This window comes from Moschus berezovskii, chromosome 11 (assembly GCF_049115385.1).
Source record: "Moschus berezovskii isolate FMDL1 chromosome 11, NW_MosBer_1.0, whole genome shotgun sequence".
Classification (NCBI taxonomy): Eukaryota; Metazoa; Chordata; class Mammalia; order Artiodactyla; family Moschidae; genus Moschus; species Moschus berezovskii.
This window is the reverse complement of record NC_142470.1, coordinates 86,714,654-86,732,225: the sequence shown is the minus strand read 5'-3', so window position 1 is coordinate 86,732,225 and position 17,572 is coordinate 86,714,654. Positions and strand designations below refer to the sequence as shown.

The 17,572-nt window shown below is 36.1% G+C and overlaps 1 protein-coding gene and 1 pseudogene across 6 annotated transcripts in view; both read right to left on the bottom strand.

Moving 5' to 3' along the window:
* Nucleotides 1–961: 961 nt before the first annotated feature.
* The window catches only part of MAP4K3 (mitogen-activated protein kinase kinase kinase kinase 3), a 188,559-nt gene continuing 171,948 nt past the window's right edge, over nt 962–17,572 (bottom strand). For 5 of the 6 annotated variants that reach the window (XM_055399283.2, XM_055399285.2, XM_055399284.2 and 2 more), the window contains 6 exons: nt 12,610–12,781; nt 9,150–9,218; nt 8,976–9,068; nt 5,657–5,727; nt 3,135–3,190; nt 962–2,493 (listed from right to left, as the gene is read on the bottom strand). In XM_055399283.2, the coding sequence (XP_055255258.1) occupies nt 2,406–2,493; nt 3,135–3,190; nt 5,657–5,727; nt 8,976–9,068; nt 9,150–9,218; nt 12,610–12,781 (549 nt within the window). In that variant the 3' untranslated portion in view covers nt 962–2,405. Of the gene's footprint in view, nt 2,494–3,134; nt 3,191–5,656; nt 5,728–8,975; nt 9,069–9,149; nt 9,219–12,609; nt 12,782–17,572 lie in introns of those variants that run through there. The other variant, XR_008682395.2, reaches the window with a different exon arrangement.
* On the bottom strand, nt 16,395–16,495 carry LOC129540178 (U6 spliceosomal RNA; annotated as a pseudogene).

The following is a 17,572-nucleotide window of genomic DNA, read 5'->3' as shown; positions in this document are numbered from 1 at the left end:
ACAAACTGATGATCATGTTATACTGATAAAGATCTGTTTTTCAAACAGTCACTGTGTTAAGACACTCAGTCGTGTCAGACTCTGAGTGACTCCATGGACTATAGCCCACCAGGCTCCTCTGTCCATGGGATTTCCCAGGCAAAAATACTGGAGTAGGTTGCCATTCCCTTTTCCAGGGGGTCTTCCTGACCTAGGGATCGAACTCAGGTTTCCCTGCGTTTCTTTAACGTCTGACATCAAGGAAGCCTTAAAACAATCATTATTGTTAATGCTAAGCTTAGTTAGTGTTAGTCGCTCAGTTGTGCCTGACTCTTTGAGACCCCATGGACTGCAACCCACCAGGCTCCTCTGTCCATGATATTTTCCAGGCAAGGATACTGGAGTGGGTTGCCATAAAGTGATAAATATACATGACTGCTATGATTTTTAACATCTGTATGATTTAGAAGTCAGTTTTAGATAAGGCAACTGTTCTGGAGTCAAGGAGATTAACAGAGAAGCATTAACAAGAGTTGAAATGTCACCTCTCAGTCCCCAACTTCTTCCTACATCTGACTTTGCCCTCCTTGCCTTCAGAACTGCATTCCCCAGCGTTCTCCTTTCCTTTCTCTAACCAGGAGTCAGCAAACTCTTTCTATAAATGGTCAGATGGTAAATATCTTAGGCTTTGTGGGTCATGTACTTTTTAGGGGAAAACTGTCTTTTTTTTTTTTTTTGTGAAAGCAGCTATAGACAACATATAAATGTATTTGTCCAAGTAAATTTCATTTATAAAAATAGGCATGAAGCAGGACTGGGCTCAGGAATGCAGTTTGCTGAGTTCTCCTCCAACTAAAAAATTATGAGTGTTGTGATCTTCCTGATCAGAAAGTTGAAGAGCCTGCAAATGTGGGAATATTACTCCTTTATGAAATTTAGATGGCAGATCAAATAAAAATATCAAGATCTGAAGGATCAACAATGGTTACTTAAGGATTTAATGCAGAGTAATTAAAAACATTTTTCTCCTTAATATGTTTTAATCTTACTATATACAGATTAAGCCAGATGACAAGCTACTATACAACAGAATGTTAAAAAACATATTTATTTTACACTATGTACAATCAGGAACATATTTAAAAGCATTGTCAATTAAAATAAATGAAGACCATAAATCACAATTTAGTTTGTTCTTTGTGTATATACTCACATTAAAATATAAAGAACATATACCAAAAAAGAGCCAAAAGTGTGCATTTTTCTAAAACTTGGTATATACATATTCCACTGGGAAGCAATCAAAAACTACTTTAACCAAAACTAAGTTCCTGTGATGTGTAGTAACCATTATATTGTTTATATGAGGTAGTAACTAAATTATTTTGGCCAAATGTTAATACTCTAAATCAAAAGAAACATGAGAATGATCATAAAATAAGGCCAACAAAAGTAAAAATTCAACTAGAAATTTGAACTGATTCACTCTATGGAATGTCACAGTTCTTCAAAGTGATTATATGAAATGTTCAGTGTGGACTCTCTGATAATGCTAACACACTGTGCATCCTGGAACTCAGACAAACTGCAGTGCTACATCACGGTACCGCTATTCTGTGATTCAAAAAATTTTCAAAGGTATTGTTTTTAAGCAGAGACAAGCAATCTTATAGGATTCTGCTGAAATATAAAAAAGACCAGTTACTACGACAAGGGGTAAATTGGTTTGTTTCACATAGAAAACAATCCAAATACATTTAAAAAATATGTTGTGGAGCCAAATGCATATTGACAATGTCACAGCTTACTTTTGTGACTTAATACATCACATATCAATACTTTGTGCAAATATAAACACACCAGTGTACTTGCATTAAAATTAAAAACAAGATTATAAAATGATTACAGCCTCCATTACAATTTTAAAAGTTACAAGATTTATCTTCATATTACTAAATTACATATAATAAAAATACAATAGTGTTAAAGGTACAGTTTCATTGCCAGCATCCCATTTTGTAATATAGCCACACCCAAGAATATACTAAAGAATTCTTAAAATATTAATCCCAATTGCATTTTCAACATTTACATCTGTACAGATAAGACACTTACTTGTACATCTCATAAAAGTACATTATCTACATAAATTCTTAGTGTGTGTCTTCAGCAATATGAAGTTTCACAGAAAAATACTGCCTATATGTACAAAGATTACATAACAATGAATTAAGCACTTGTGTGGTTCAATATGCTAAATATATCCATACCACTTAAAACAAAAAATTGCCCCATCTTGTCTCATGCCACAATAAATTACAAGTAACTGAAGCCAGGTAACTGCGCTTTTGTACAGCTTCAAGCATCCGTTAATGTTGCAGTGGTAGTGTTCTTTCTTTCTATAGTTAAGTGTCAAAGCACATTTCTCAGTAACTGTTTTCATGGCCCGCCAGGATGTATAAATTGCTATTTGCTGTGGGGTTATCAGTTGGCCTACTTTCCAAAACCACGACCCTAAAACAGTAAACAAACACATAAAAAACATATAACAAAACAAAGTTATTCTTACAAACTAATGTTACCACAAAATTTTTCCACTGCTTCCTCATTATATGCCTCTAATAAACGCTGCTTATTTGCTATGTGGGTAGAAATCATTTGCAAATTACTATGATTAAAGAGGCAGTTCTAGCTCTGGGAAGTAATTTTGCCAGTGTTGGTCTTAGAACCAGAGGGGGTAAAACCTATAACTCGGAATAAGTAGGGGGAACTTAATTCTTATTATGAATTCTAAAAACAATTCAAGAGTCAGAAAATAAATCAAAATAGAACCCCAAATCCTATTTGGTACTATAACTAAAACTGTTCTGTTTGCTAGCATATGGTATTTCCTCTTTCTTATGTTGTAAATCATATTTGAGATATTATGTTTAATGCAAAACTAGTACTGACAATATCTATGTATTCCTGTTACTTGTAAGATCAGGCTCATTGTCAAAGGCTTAATAACTTTCTGTGAATACTTATAGCATGAAAAATATAATATTGAATATATTACTGCAGAAATTCCAATTCTCTTGAAAGACAAACTAGTTTTATGCTGGATTTATAAAACATGTTTAGAACTATGTATTTAATACAACCACTTTTCCTACCTGTCAGATCCAAGTAGTCTGAAAATTCTTGTGCTATCTGAAATTTCTTGTGTTACCTGTTCAATGAAAATACCAATTTAACTTCTGAAATGAAAGATACAGAATTTTATATGGGCATTTAATTTATAACTCTATAGAAAAGAAATATAATTCCTAAGATGGAAACGGAACCCCTATATGACCATTAACTTCTTAAGTCAGCGCACAGGTATGTCCATCTGTTAGTCTAGGAAAACTATGGCTGGTTTTGAATCAATCATAAAACATGAAAGTAGTAAACCATTTGCGTGGAATATAGGCTCCCAGGGAAGAATTTAAAACCAAAGCACCTAGTCCATTTTATTTATCGGAAACCTCTTATCAGTTACCAATTGCTAACAGCAAGGCTCTCACAGCAGTAAGGCAGTTGTATCTGGTCCTTCCACTTAAAAGGCTGCAGTGTAGTATGAGGGGACAACTGCAAAAGGTATGTAACTTGTTGGAAGTGGTTTATCTTCTGCCAAAAGAGATAGACAGTATCTACCTTTCAGTGGTATCTTGCATATTCTTTTAAGTATTAGTGGGTTTAATGCCTAGTTAAGGAAATGCTCAGTAGATAACAATTCTCTTTCCCATTTCTTTCCTAGTCTCCTGAAATAATATTTTCTGATGGCATACATCTTTAAATAAGTCCTCAGTGTGACCAAGTACCAGTTGGGGAGTTAAGAATAAGTCTACAGGAGAAAGATAAACCGACCGTTTATTGCTTATTAAATGCAAAACATTCCCAATTATAATGGCAGTAGCCTCCCCCCAAAATCTGGTAGGCTGAAAAAAACAATTTGATTTTGAAAATAAAATTATTCTGGAAACAGCAGTGATTCTTGACTTCTTTTGTAACTCAGCACGCCTGAAGGATCTAACATGCTCACTTCAATAGTAGCAGTTCATCATCACTAATTGTCAATGTATTTTGGGATTTGCCTACTTAAAGGACAGACCATTTTTGGAGGGGTTGTATTTAGTAAGGGGTATCTAAGTAGTCTGAAAAAGTACCTCAGGATATTTTGGGACAAACTTTTGTAAACCATTCTCTTGTATCCAGCCCATGATGCTTTTCTTTCTCTCTCTGGTGTTTATTAGCTGTTGATTATTCTTATCTCTAGGTTCCATTCCCTCAGGTGATTAAAAAAAAAAAAGTCTTCCTGAGAGGTGAGCCCTCTTGTGGGAATAACTCCTAGGAACATACTGGCAGCCACCTTTCTTGAATACTTACTATAGGCTAGGCATTATGCCAAGCACATTACTTATTTCCTTTCGTTTACTCTTAGCAACCCTATGACGTAAGTACTATACTGCTATCCTCAATTCACAGATGAAAAAATATAGGCAAAGAGAAGGTGAGTGAAGTGCCAAGGTCACACAGTTTCTGAAGAGGAAAACTGAGACTGAACCCCAGGATCTTCTCTGAAACCCACACTCATGATCATTCTACCAGTATTGTTCACAGGTCAGGAGAAATACTCTGAGCTTAATGCATAACAGTTTAAAACACAAATAAGCTATTTTCTTACTCAAGGCACCTAATGCTTTCCTTTCCCTCCAATGCTCAAGTAGAAGTCATACTATTGAGACTGACGTGGGGTTACTGAAAGAACTCAGGATGATTTTACTTGCCTGTAATATTTTAAGGGACAAGTACCAAGTCTTGCTCGTGTTATAACACCAGCACTTTCTGGCATAAATGATGAAGTGAACTGAATATGTCATATGCTGCTGCTAAGTCGCTTCAGTCATGTCTGACTCTATGCGACCCCATAGACGGCAGCCCACCAGGCTCCCCCGTCCCTGGGATTCTCCAGGCAAGAACACTGGAGTGGGTTGAAATTTCCTTCTCCAATGCATGAAAGTGAAAAGTGAAAGTGAAGTCGCTCAGATGTGTCCGACTCTTCGCAACCCCACGGACTGCAGCCTACCAGGCTCCTCCACCCATGGGATTTTCCAGGCAAGAGTACTGGAGTGGGGTGCCATTGCCTTCTCTGGAATATGTTGTATGACTTGGAGTTAAGGAAGGAAGGATAACGAGATAAGGGTACCAGAAATAGGAGGCAAGCTGACTTCCAGGGAAGCCCTTTACTTGGAGCCTACATTGGTCATTTTCTGAAAGACAAAGTAGAAAGGGGTGCTTCAGGGACAGAGCGAGCCCGCATCTGCACTCCTGCTCCAGTTGATGGTCTGGGGCAGCTGAAAGAATTTCAGAGCTGGCTCACTGTCAGCAGTATTTAGGGAGTTCCTGCTCTGAATATAAGGGTGCTTATCTGGAAGGACATAAAATAATGCACTGAACTTGTCTGACTTAATGGACACAGAGAGGGGGCTATAAAGTATGCGCTCTTGATTTTATCACTAAATTGAATACAGAAAATGTAACATTTTGTTGCACCAATCAGGAATTTCCCAAAATTAAAGAAAACTCTGTGATGTAGAATTTGCCAATGCTTTAGGACTAATTAATAGTTGTAATTTTTAAAAAGATCACTTACCTCATTAGATCTAAAACTTCTACCTTGCATTCCATGTTTCCAGAAAGCTAGCACACTGTCTTGCAGGCAAACTAACAGGCAAGAACAGCTCAGTTACTGTTAATAGTACAAAAGTTCAACCAGTAAGCATCATTTCACCCCTCTTTCTACCTTGAATAACAATATTTCAATTAATAACTGTTAGTCATTCCAGATTTATAATGGCATCTTTACCACACCACATCCTACACAGTATAGACTAAACAGCATAAAGACTTTATTGAACTGACTCATATTTAGGTAAGAAAAAGAAAATTCACTGAAGATATTTTTTGCTTTAGGAAGTTTTGTTTTGTGAAAATATCTGAAACATAAAAAATAGGAGAATGACATAAAAACACATGTATCTACCATTCAACACTTAAATCCTAACATTTTACCATATTTGCTTTTTGTTTTAAGTAAAAAGAATACTGCCAGCATCCCTATATGCTCCTCCTCTAGTTTCATTCCAACCCTCCCTTCCTGAGATAACCACCTTACGTATTTGGTATCTGTTGTTCTCACGCATATTTTTACTATTAGAACACAGTGAGTTCACATGATCAGTGAACTTTATATTGTATGTTTCCCTTTCATATATTTAGTGTGAGGAACCAAATGACGTTTCTAATTTTTTTGTTATTACAAACAATGCTGCAATAAACATTCCTGTGCATGTGTGCGTACTAAGCCATTTCAGTTGTGTCCGATTCTGTGAGACCCTATGGGTTACAGCCTCCCAGGATCCTCTGTCCATGAGATTTTCCAGGCAAGAACACTGGAGTGGGTTGCCACGCTCTCCTCCAGGAGGTCGTCCCAACCCAGGGATCTTATGGGCAGGCAGGTTCTTTACCACTAGCACCATCTGGGAAGTCCTAAACGTTCTTGTACCTCTCCCTACATGCATGTGCAAAACTGTCTCTGGAGTGGATACCTAGAAACAGAATTACTGGGATATGTGCCTTCTAAAAATTCTAGTTTTGCTTTCTGTATTTAAATATTTAATATATATTTTGGTGTATATTCAGTAGTAAGATTCTTAATTTGTTTCCTGCAGATAACGAACTGTACTGGCATCATTTGTTGAACCGAACATCATTTCCCTACTGACATATGATGTAAATATCCAATTACATGGAGGTCTAGTTCTGAGCCTTCTGTTCCATTCTTCCATTTATCCCTGTGTTGATCCCACACTGTCTTAATCACTATGGCTTCATAGTAAGTTTCAATATCAAGCAGGGCAAGTGTTCATCAAAATTTAGCTTACTATTCTTGGCCTTTGGCTTATCCTTACAAATTTTAAGATCAGCTTATCAAGTGGCACAAGAATACCTTACTGGGTTTTTTTTTTTTTTTTTTACTGCAAATGCATTGCACGTGTGGATTAAGTTGTGAACTAACATCTTTCCCATATTCAGTCTTCCTATACGTCAACACAGTGTAGTTCATTTGTTCAAATCTTCTTTTATGCTTTTAAAACATAACTTGGAATTTTCTAGATAATGAGCTTACACATTTGACTACATTTATTCCTGTGCATCTTACCGGCAGGTCAGAAAGCTATCCATCTATGTTATTCATATCTAGCAATTTTGAATTTTCTTATTGGTTCTAATAGTTTAGAGTTGTATATTCTAGTAGATAATCATACCATCAGCAAAAAAAGGTATTTTGCTTATTTCTTTCTAATCTTCATAGTTCCCTTTTCATAGTCTAATGAGACTGTGTTGTAATATGATGACAGCGAACCTCCTTATCTCATTATCTAGTTTAATGGGAATCAGTTTAACCATTAACCGATATTTTTAATATACTGTACTAGATGAAGGACATTTCCTTCTACTGATAATTTCTAAAAAGTTGTCTTTTAAAAAAACCAAGAATGATTTAGATTTTACCGAATGCTTTTCATGCATCTACTGAAGACTTATGTACCTTTTTGCTTTTAATGTGCTATATATAAATACATTTTCTGCTGCTGAACTACCTTTGCTTTTCTGAGGTAAAGTCTACTATTTGATGATATGGAATTCTATTTGCTAGTATTTTATATAAATTTTCCAAAATCTGTTTTCATGAGATTGGGAAAATTTATTTTCTGTGTAATTTAATTGATTTCACTATCAACAATGCTAAATGAGTTTGAGTAGGCTCTGGGAGTTGGTGATGGACAGGGAAGCCTGGTGTGCTGTAGTCCTTGGGGGTCACAAAGAGTTGGACATGACTGAGCGACTGAAGTGAGTGTTACTGATTTATTCTGCATTCCTTTCTTGTCTACAGTATGAAGCAGTTTGTATATAGGACAGGGACTATTCCTTCTTTTAATAGTGGATAAAACTCCCATATGAAGCCACCAGGCCTTATGTGGGGAGTCCTAATTAGTAGGTGCTTCAAACAACATGCCTGGCTCTGGTTCCCCATCTTCCGTGGGACACTGCTAGTTTTCTTTACCACTTATGAGGGCATTATCACTTTGAGTTTCTGTTTTTTTGCCTTTTTTTTTTTGACCTGGCCACGTGTTTTTAAGTATGGATTCCATTTGAACATTTTGAGCAGATGTCCCTCAAAACTGACTTATTATCATCAGTGTCTGCTTGTTGGAGAGAGGCATTTTAATTGGGAGAAAGATTAAAAATAGGACCAAGAATAAGATAAATGAACTATCTGCCCTTGGCCCTTCCCTTCTGCTAATGCATATACATGCAAGGAGCTTTACTGATAAAGGACACCAGAAAAACCAGTGTACAGCTAAATTAACTGCCATTCATATTCATCAGCATTCTCTCTATTATGGTCATTTTACCTTATTTTTCCTGAATGCAATCATTTTAGGATACTGATTCTGTAAGAAATCTTTTTCCAGAAAAAATTCTTATCAAGCATAGTGTAAAAATAGCAAGAAGGAAATTCCATATACTTAAGGATCTGTGATCAGTAGATACAACAGCAAAAATAATAGATTATACTAAATTATAAAGCACTTATTGGGAAACTCTACAGGAGTCTCAAAAAAATGAAAATTCATAACTAGGTTATGAATAACAATATTTAGTTATTTATTTTGAAAATGCCCAATCTGTAGGGAAGATGACATTATTTACCGATTATAACAAAGTTGTTAAACTATTTTAGGGAATATGTAAAAGCAAAGACTGATACCTCATATTCATTATATCCTATATTTAAAAAAACGAGTCCTTAGTAATATATTTTTATAATTTCAAATAACTATTGGACAAATTATTCTAAGCAGCTGGCAATGCAATCAAACAAGAAACACAAAACTCTGATTTACCTATTGATTCAATCTGGAAATCAAAGGTGAGTTCGGATGATAATTTTCTGCTAGATTTTAATCTTCCTTGGAGATTTACTATTTTTATACAACCTATAATGGAAAAAAAGTCACTTAGAAACTAAGATAAAAGAAATCTTATTAAGATAAATATATTCATAAATAAAAACTTACAGTCCAAGCATACAAGAATGGTATCTCTCTCCAGCTGCGTTACATGAGTAACACTTGTCTGTGGGGTATCTACAATACAAACAAATTTGATAAAACTTACAGGAAACAGTAATATTTAAAGCACAGAGACATTAAAAAAGGAATTCTGAATATAACTGAATTTGAAATAGATATATATTTTTAGTCATACACATCTGAGTGGTTGACTCAGAAGGGTCTGGGTTCAAACTCTGATACAAGAGCTAAAGTGGGGAAAAAAAAAAAAAAAGAAAGAGCTAAACTGAGTGAGTGCTTAATGGAGGGTTAGCTATTGTCATTACTACCAGTGATGCCACTATCCTATTCATATGTGAGATCTATATTATGGCAATGATTAATTTTGGATTTTAAGCTCAGAAGGCCAAGGGTTGTGCTTTGTACATCATTATATGTGGTGTCTAGCACATGCAATAAATATTTACCGAATGAATGAATCAGAGAGTTAATCACTTTGAATACAAATGAGCTAAAAAAACTTATTTTGAGAAGTATGAAGCACCATAAAAATGCAGAGGCATTTTTATAATAATGATTTATCCAAGTTCTGACTAACCTAAAATATTTAAATGACTTAGTTTTCCAGGAAGTGAGAAGTAAGATATCCCAAACTTTGTATGAATATCAAAGCTAAAACTGTTATCTATAGGCCTTTGTTTCTGGAGAGTGGTTCTGAAGTCTAGTCTATCGGTCTAGTTTTTTTACTTCCTATAGTATTTAGAATCTTAATAAATCCAAGGGAAGCTGTAGTTCAGACTTCCACACAAATTCTGTGACTAGCCAGGGTTGAAAGGATATGGAACAGGCCTCCTGTAAATCAGGCCAACCAGATCTTTGTTAACTCTTACACATTTGGTGAAAATTAGTCAAGAAGCCAGTCTAGCATTACTAGATAGAAAGCCAGGAAAATAAGATTTACAAATGGCTTATAATAGTTAGTTGCCAAACACTGAAGTCATCTGGAGGTCTACTGATGTCCAGCTGCCACCTCTAGATATTCTTATTTAAATGGGGGTATGTGTGTGTGACTTGATGTATCAAGAGTGTTAAAACTGTCTCAAGTAGAATCTACTATGCAGCAGAGTTTAGGAAACCACAGATTATAATTTCGGCTCATACAAAACCTTAAACATACTTTCACCCTCTTACTCAACCTCATCATCTCAAAATCAGAAATGAATTATATCTGTTGTATTTAACTTCTAATAAAGGGATTTCATTATGTTAAGACAAGCAATCAAAAGTTCTTGGGATGGAAGGTACAAAACTCTTGTGTCAGGAAATGAGAGGCCCTTCATTAAACAATTAGCAGAAAAGGATTTAAAATTAAAATGGTTGGGAAAAATAAGACAACTGAAATTCACTAAATAAAATATTAGTCAACCAACAATAGAAGGGAAGAAATTAGAAAGCAGGAGTTAACCCCATGTCTGAAAGGGTAGATACTGTCTAAAAAGGGAGAATTTAACAAGAGAATTTGAGGAAGCCAAAGAAAAGCCACATAATGTTGCCAAGGGCTGGCCATGCTTTCCTTCAATGGAAAGCTGCTCCAAGTTTCCTGGGCTTCAGCACCCATGAGACTGTCTTTAGACTTCTGTTGAATGTGTCATCATTTTTTTTTTTTCAATGCCAAAACCCTCAGTCTCCTAATTTTTTTCCTTTAGTGAACACTCTTTCAGGCTTCCAACAAATTCCTGACTAATCAATATTTATTGGCAAGTTGGTTCTTTAACACTTCTCTAAGTTGTCAAAGACTCTGAGCAAAGGGCCTGTGCAAGACCTTTAAAAATTACCTTCAAAAATGGCCATGCCCGTTTTTATAGCAAAACACTGTACAATGTTATTTTTTAAGCAAAAACACAAAAGGAGCTTCATAACAAACACAGGGTTTTAAAAACAAAGATAAAAAGACCTTTAAGGTCATTTTTTTCTTTTTTTAAGTGTAACAGTTTAATCAGATTTATTTACCAGGAAACCCAAGTTTTGCCAATGTGTATGGATTGCAACAATGCAACTGAGGGTTTCAAACTATCATCAAAGTTCTGTAAAAAACTCATTAATTGGAGATATTATTTCCTAAGGTACGAACTATGAAGGAAGAATGTGCTACAACTGGGCAATATAGATCAAAATTTAGTAAATAAATTATATAAAAGAATTATTTTCAAGCACCCTCAAACACTTTGGAGGTGCTTTACTATTTACTTAATAATTCATATCCTAATTACAAATGATTAAAAATATTTATTAAAGTTACCAGGTAGTACCCGTGTGTCAATTACAAAAATATACTGGAAAATATACTTAATGCAGTTTTTCCTTTTTATATAAATCAGGTTTTCTATTAGCCTCTTGATGAAGGTGAAAAAGCAGAGTAAAAAAGCTGTCTTAAAACTCAACATTCAAAAAACTAGGATCATGGCATATGGTCTTATCACTTCATGGCAAATAGATGGGGAAAATGTGCAAACAGTGTCAGATTTCATTTTCTGGGTTCCAGAATCCAGAAACAAACTCGACAGTAGCCATGAAATTAAAAGATGTTTGTTCCTTGGAAGAATAGCTGTGGCAAACCTAGACAGTGTTTTAAAAGAAGAGACATCATTTTGCTGACAAAGGTCCACATAGTCAAAGTTATGGTTTTTCCAGTAGTCATGTATGGATGTGAGAGTTGGACCATAAAGAAGGCTGAGTGCTGAAGAATTGATGCTTTTGAACTGTGGTGCTGGAGGAGAACCTTGAGAGTCCCTTGGACTGCAAGGAGATCAAACCAGCCTATCCTAAAGGAAATCAACCCTGATTACTCATTGGAAGGACTGATTCCGAAGCTCCAATACTTTGGCCACCTGATGTGAAGAGCCGATTCATTCGAATAGACCCTTATGCTGGGAAAAACTGAGGGCATGAGGTGAAGGGGCGACACAGGATGAGAGGGTTGGATGGCATCACTGACTCAATGGACACGAGTCTGAGGAAACTCAGGGAGGTAAGTGATGGACAGAGAAGGCTGGTGTGCTGCAGTTCACGGGGTCGCAAACAGTTGGATACGACTTGCACTACCAACAAGGTTTGTATATATATATGTGGTTCTCCACATGTCGTCCCTGTATTAACACCGTCAACAACCTGGGAACTTACACACTGAAAATTCTCAGGCCCCACCCAGATCTACTGAATGAAAAACTTGGGGGTGGGACCCAGCCAAGTGATTCTGACACACACTCAAGTTTGGGAGCCGCCAGAATGTTGTAAATGTGTCAAACAAATTAGCTATTTCAAAGCAAGTCATCTTCCCTTTTTCCAGTTCAGTAAGTTACTCAAGACTGGGTTTTTATGTATGGTACTTGCCTGATGAAAGATATAGTAAATTTATTACAAAACCAGTCTATGCACTGGCCTTAATAATTAAATAAAAACCACAAACCTGATTCTGTAAACCACGAAGAGGTAGAATTTGGATTGACTGTTTCAAATCGAACCACCTGGTTGAAGTCTCTCCCTTTACTGACACCAACACAGACTAAAGGGTACTCCTGTTCAGGAACCACCAGCATTTCAAACATTCTAAGTGGACATGGTATAGGAAAATCTATGTGCTAGAAAAAAACAAAATATATTAAGAAAGGAAAACAAAAGCCAAATAATTTCATGGGAATGCCATTAAGAATGTTTAGTTTTATGAAAATACATAACAGAGTACTCTCTACTATAAAGACTGCTGCTTCTCACAGAAACTCAGGGTATGCAGAAAAATCCAAATTATGAAGCACCTTATAAAGATTTTAGGTTAAGCACTGTAATTTTTAAGTTAAATACCACACATTTTAGCATCAGAATTGGAAACAGATCCAGCAACTGCGTGGCTGGTCTGAGAGTCCCCCCACCTCCACCCTTTGAGGTAGAGTCTCTTATTTCCTAATTGGACACTGTGCTTCAGTAATACTCCTCTGGCTTCTTATCCAACTGAGCAAACATGGGTGAGAAAACTGAAATGCTAATTAGCAAGAGACATTCTTCTTATAAGTGTGGACAGGAAAAAAAAAACACACAAAAGAAATCAGCCTTGTATTTCAAGTGATTCTATTCAATAAATTAAAGTAGTTATAATGCAACTGATTTTCATTATACATAAGCTTAAAATTATTTTTATTTTACTACAAAGAGCCTAAATTCACATTCTGAAACTCTGGAAAAATAGAAAACATTCACTTTGTTAGTAATCAGGGAATAAAACCAAGTTAACTATACACATCCACCAGAAGAACGAGAATAGTAAGGGTTACTCAGAGAAAAGTAGACAAATGCTCATAACACTGATGGTGGCAGAACAAACTGGTACGACCACAGGGGTTAATTACATCACTTATTAATGCCAAAGATATGCATCTCTTAGAACCCTGAAATAACACTCCTAGTTATACAACCTACAGAACATGACTGCATACACACACAGGAGACATACGCAAAAGTATACACAAGTTTCATTGCTAAGAATAACAAAAAAACTGGAAGTAACCCAAATGCCTAAAACAGATAAAATGATGACAGTTTCACACAATCAGAAATTAGAGTGCAATCAAAATGAACAAACTATGGCTATATCCAACAAGTACACAAATACAATGTTGCGCAAAAGAAGTCAGACCCAAATGAACATGATTCCACTTCCATACTGTTGAAACATCAGGTAAAATGTTAATGTTTGGGGTAGGTGCTAACAATGGTAAAAATGGAAAATAAGGGAGCTGATTTGTAGAGGGGTGTTGCCATGAGGAGCTCTGGGGTGCTGGCAATGTTCTTCCTTACAATAAAAAGGTTTTTAAAAAATGTATTAGTCTTCAGTTCAGTTCAGTTCAGTCGCTCAGTCATGTCCGACTCTTTCCGACCCCATGAATCACAGTATGCCAGCCCTTCCTGTCCATACATATATTTTATTAAGTCTACTTATAATTTATTTTTGTTGCTCCTATAAATGGGCTGTTTTCATTATATTTCCCAATGGCTACTGTTAGTATCTTGAAAAGCTACTGAAATTGATATATTTTTTAATTCTGTAGTTTACTTATAAATTCTAAAGAAAATAAATTATAGAGAAAATAAACAGGTGAAGTGGGGCTACCACAACCAACTGTCTTCAAGTGTAAGAAGATGCAGTGTGATCCTCACGACTGGAAGGTGAAACTCTGCCCACACCTGTTGTTCCCACATTGCTCCTTCCCCGAAACTGCCTAAGTGCCTCCTTCCCAGAGCTCTAGACATGCCTTCAACAAACACCCTAAGCACATGCTCGCTGGGAGCATCCCTACTACCTGGGGATGTGCTTTGGATAAAATCTGTCCTACTTTAAAATAGTTCTCTTTGAAATGTGGAAACAGAAGTAAGACAGGAAGAAAACAATGCTTCTGTATTTTTTCCTCAGTAAATTAGAAAACCAACAGGTTGTGACTACCTCTACTTAGCTTCCAATAATAACTAAACAATATGGATAAGTCACTAGCAGAAGAGCATTCCCATAAAATAGTTTCAAATCCAGTTGCTACTGATGATGGTCCTTGAGGGAAATAATTATCGCTTACTCATTTTTTTTTCTTTTTTAATTGATTTTTTATTGAAGGATAATTGCTTTACAGAATTTTGCTGTTTTCTTTCAAACCTTAACACAAATCAGCCATAGGTATACATATGTCCTCTCCCTTTTGAACCTCCCTCCCATCTCCCTCCCCAGCCCACCCCTCTAGGTAGATACAGAGCCCATGTTTGAGTTTCCTGAGCCATACAGCAAATTCCCGTTGGCTCTCTATTTTACATATGGTAATGGACACGACTGAGTGACTGAACTGAACTGAACTGAACGTAAGTTTCCATGTTACTCTTTCCATACGTCTCACCCTCTCCTCCCCTCTCCCCATGTCCGTAAGTCTATTCTCTCTGTCTGTTTCTTTACTGCTGCCCTGTAAATAAGTTCTTCAGTACCATTCTTCTAGATTCTGTATATATGTGTTAGAATATGGTATTTATCTTTCTCATTCTGACTCACTTCGTTCTGCATAACAGGTTCTAGGTTCATCCATCTCATCAGAACTGACTCAAATGTGTCCCTTTTTATGCCTGACTAACATCCCTGGTGGCTCAGAGGTTAAAGCATCTGCCTCCAATGAGGGAGACCTGGGTTTGATCCCTGGGTTGGGAAGATCCCCTGGAGAAGGAAATGGTAACCCAATCCAGTATTCTTGCCTGGAGAATTCCATGGACGGAGAAGCCTGGTAGGCTACAGTCAACGGGGTCACAAAGAGTCGGACACGACTGAGCGACGGAACGGAACATTCCATTGTGTATATGCTGCTGCTGCTGCGTCACTAATATATGCACCACACCTTTATCCATTCGTCTGTCCATGGACATCTAGGTTGCTTCCATGTTCTAGCTGTTGTAAATAGTGCTGCACTGAACAATGGGATACATGTGTCTTTTTCAACCCTGGTTTCCTCAGGGTATATGCCTAGGAGTGGGATTGCTGGGTCATATGATGGTTTTACTCCTAGTTTTTTAAGGAATCTCCATACCGATCTTCCACAATGGCTGCATCAATTTACATTCCCACCAACAATGCAAGTGTTCCCTTTTCTCTCTTACTCATTTTTATCCGTCTAATTAAATAGCACTGTACCTGATTTGTAATAAGTACATGAATATTTGCTTCAATTTATGACTTTTATTTATATTGAAAATAAAACAGTATAATGAAGCAAAAACTTAGAAAATGTCATGAAGAATAGGAATACAGAAAACATAAGAATGTTTTTGAATACATCTGGTAAGACCTGGAGTACAGAAACATCATAAATACTAATTGAGATAATATCAAATATAGAAACAAAATATACTCAAGAGAAATCTCAAAGCAGAGACAGAGAAAGGAGAATTGGATTTAGATGAAGGACAGTAAAGAAGGGTATGTTGCTCAGGGAGTTTAAGGAAAGTGGAAGAGTGAGAAGTCTTAAAGGAGGCCTACATGTAGAACTGTATGTAAGGCTAACATCCTACAATCCTGGCAATAGGCCTCATCAGTCAGGGTCAAGCTCCCTGGTACCCAGAAAAAAGAAAATATGCATGGGTAATTTTTAAGCTTCCCATGCCTTCAAAATATATATTCTCTCTTGCATGCTCTTTTTTGTATATTTATTTTTAATTGGAGGATAATTACATCACAAAAATATGGAATGCTTCATGACTTTGCATGTCATCCTTGTGCAGGGGCCATGCTAATCTCTGTATTGTTCCAATTTTATTAATAGTATATTAATCAAAGCAAGCACCTGTACGTTCTTAATACAAAAAGTTTCTTTAATAGAGAGGATCTTTCACTATGTATTAAGATAAACAGTTTAACATATCGGGTAACGCAGAAAATTCATGAACAACTGATGTAATGAAACTATTTTTCATTTTGATAGAGGTTAGGAAAGAAAGGACTAGAAAGGACATACTATAACAGACTAAGGATAAAGACATGGTAGGGAAGGGCTGCACAAAAATAATTATATACACTTTTCCACTCCATCTAGGATACGCTGTGCTTTTGACAAACAGATAAGAACAAAGAGGAACTTAGAACAAAACCAGGTGGATAGAAATGGGCTGGGTTTAGAAGTTCTGTTTTGCACAATTTATAAGGTTATTTTCCCTTTCAGCTTTTTGTTTAAAGAATCATTGTTTCAGTGAATTTGTGGAAATATGACTTCAATGGGTGGTAAATTCTTGAAACTCTCTATTTCATTTCTTTAGTCCTAGTTAATTGTGAGGTTAATAAATAGTGATGTGAAAATTAAAACTAGATTCCCGAGTCACTCATAAAATTTTAAATAACAGGAAGCCAATACTTTAAACATCCTAATTCTATATTATATAATTTAGGAAGCATCCACTCCAATTATTTTGATCCCAATTTCTATGGAGATAGAAAATGCTCATGAAGTAATACTTAATCTATACAAAACAGTGAGGAAAACAGCATAAAAAATTCATCTGGTATTTCCTTGGAGTGACTGAGCCAGCACTTCATACATTTTCAGTTAGCTTTTCCTCTAAATTTAAATTACAGCTGAGTAATAGTAAATGTTTTAAAAAATAGTCATTAGAGGGACCTCCCTGACAGCCCAGTAGTGTAAGACTCCACACTTTCCCTGCAAGGGGCACAGGTTTGATCCCTGGCCAGGGAACTAAAATCCCCATGCCATGTGGCACGGTTAAAAAATTCTTTTGTTAAAAGACTCTAGAGACACAAAGGCACAAATAATGATCCATGGGAAGGCCTAGGTGAATTAATAGGATGGCAGATATTCAAAACAAATTATTTCCCCTTCATGATGGTTATTCCTTGTCTTTTT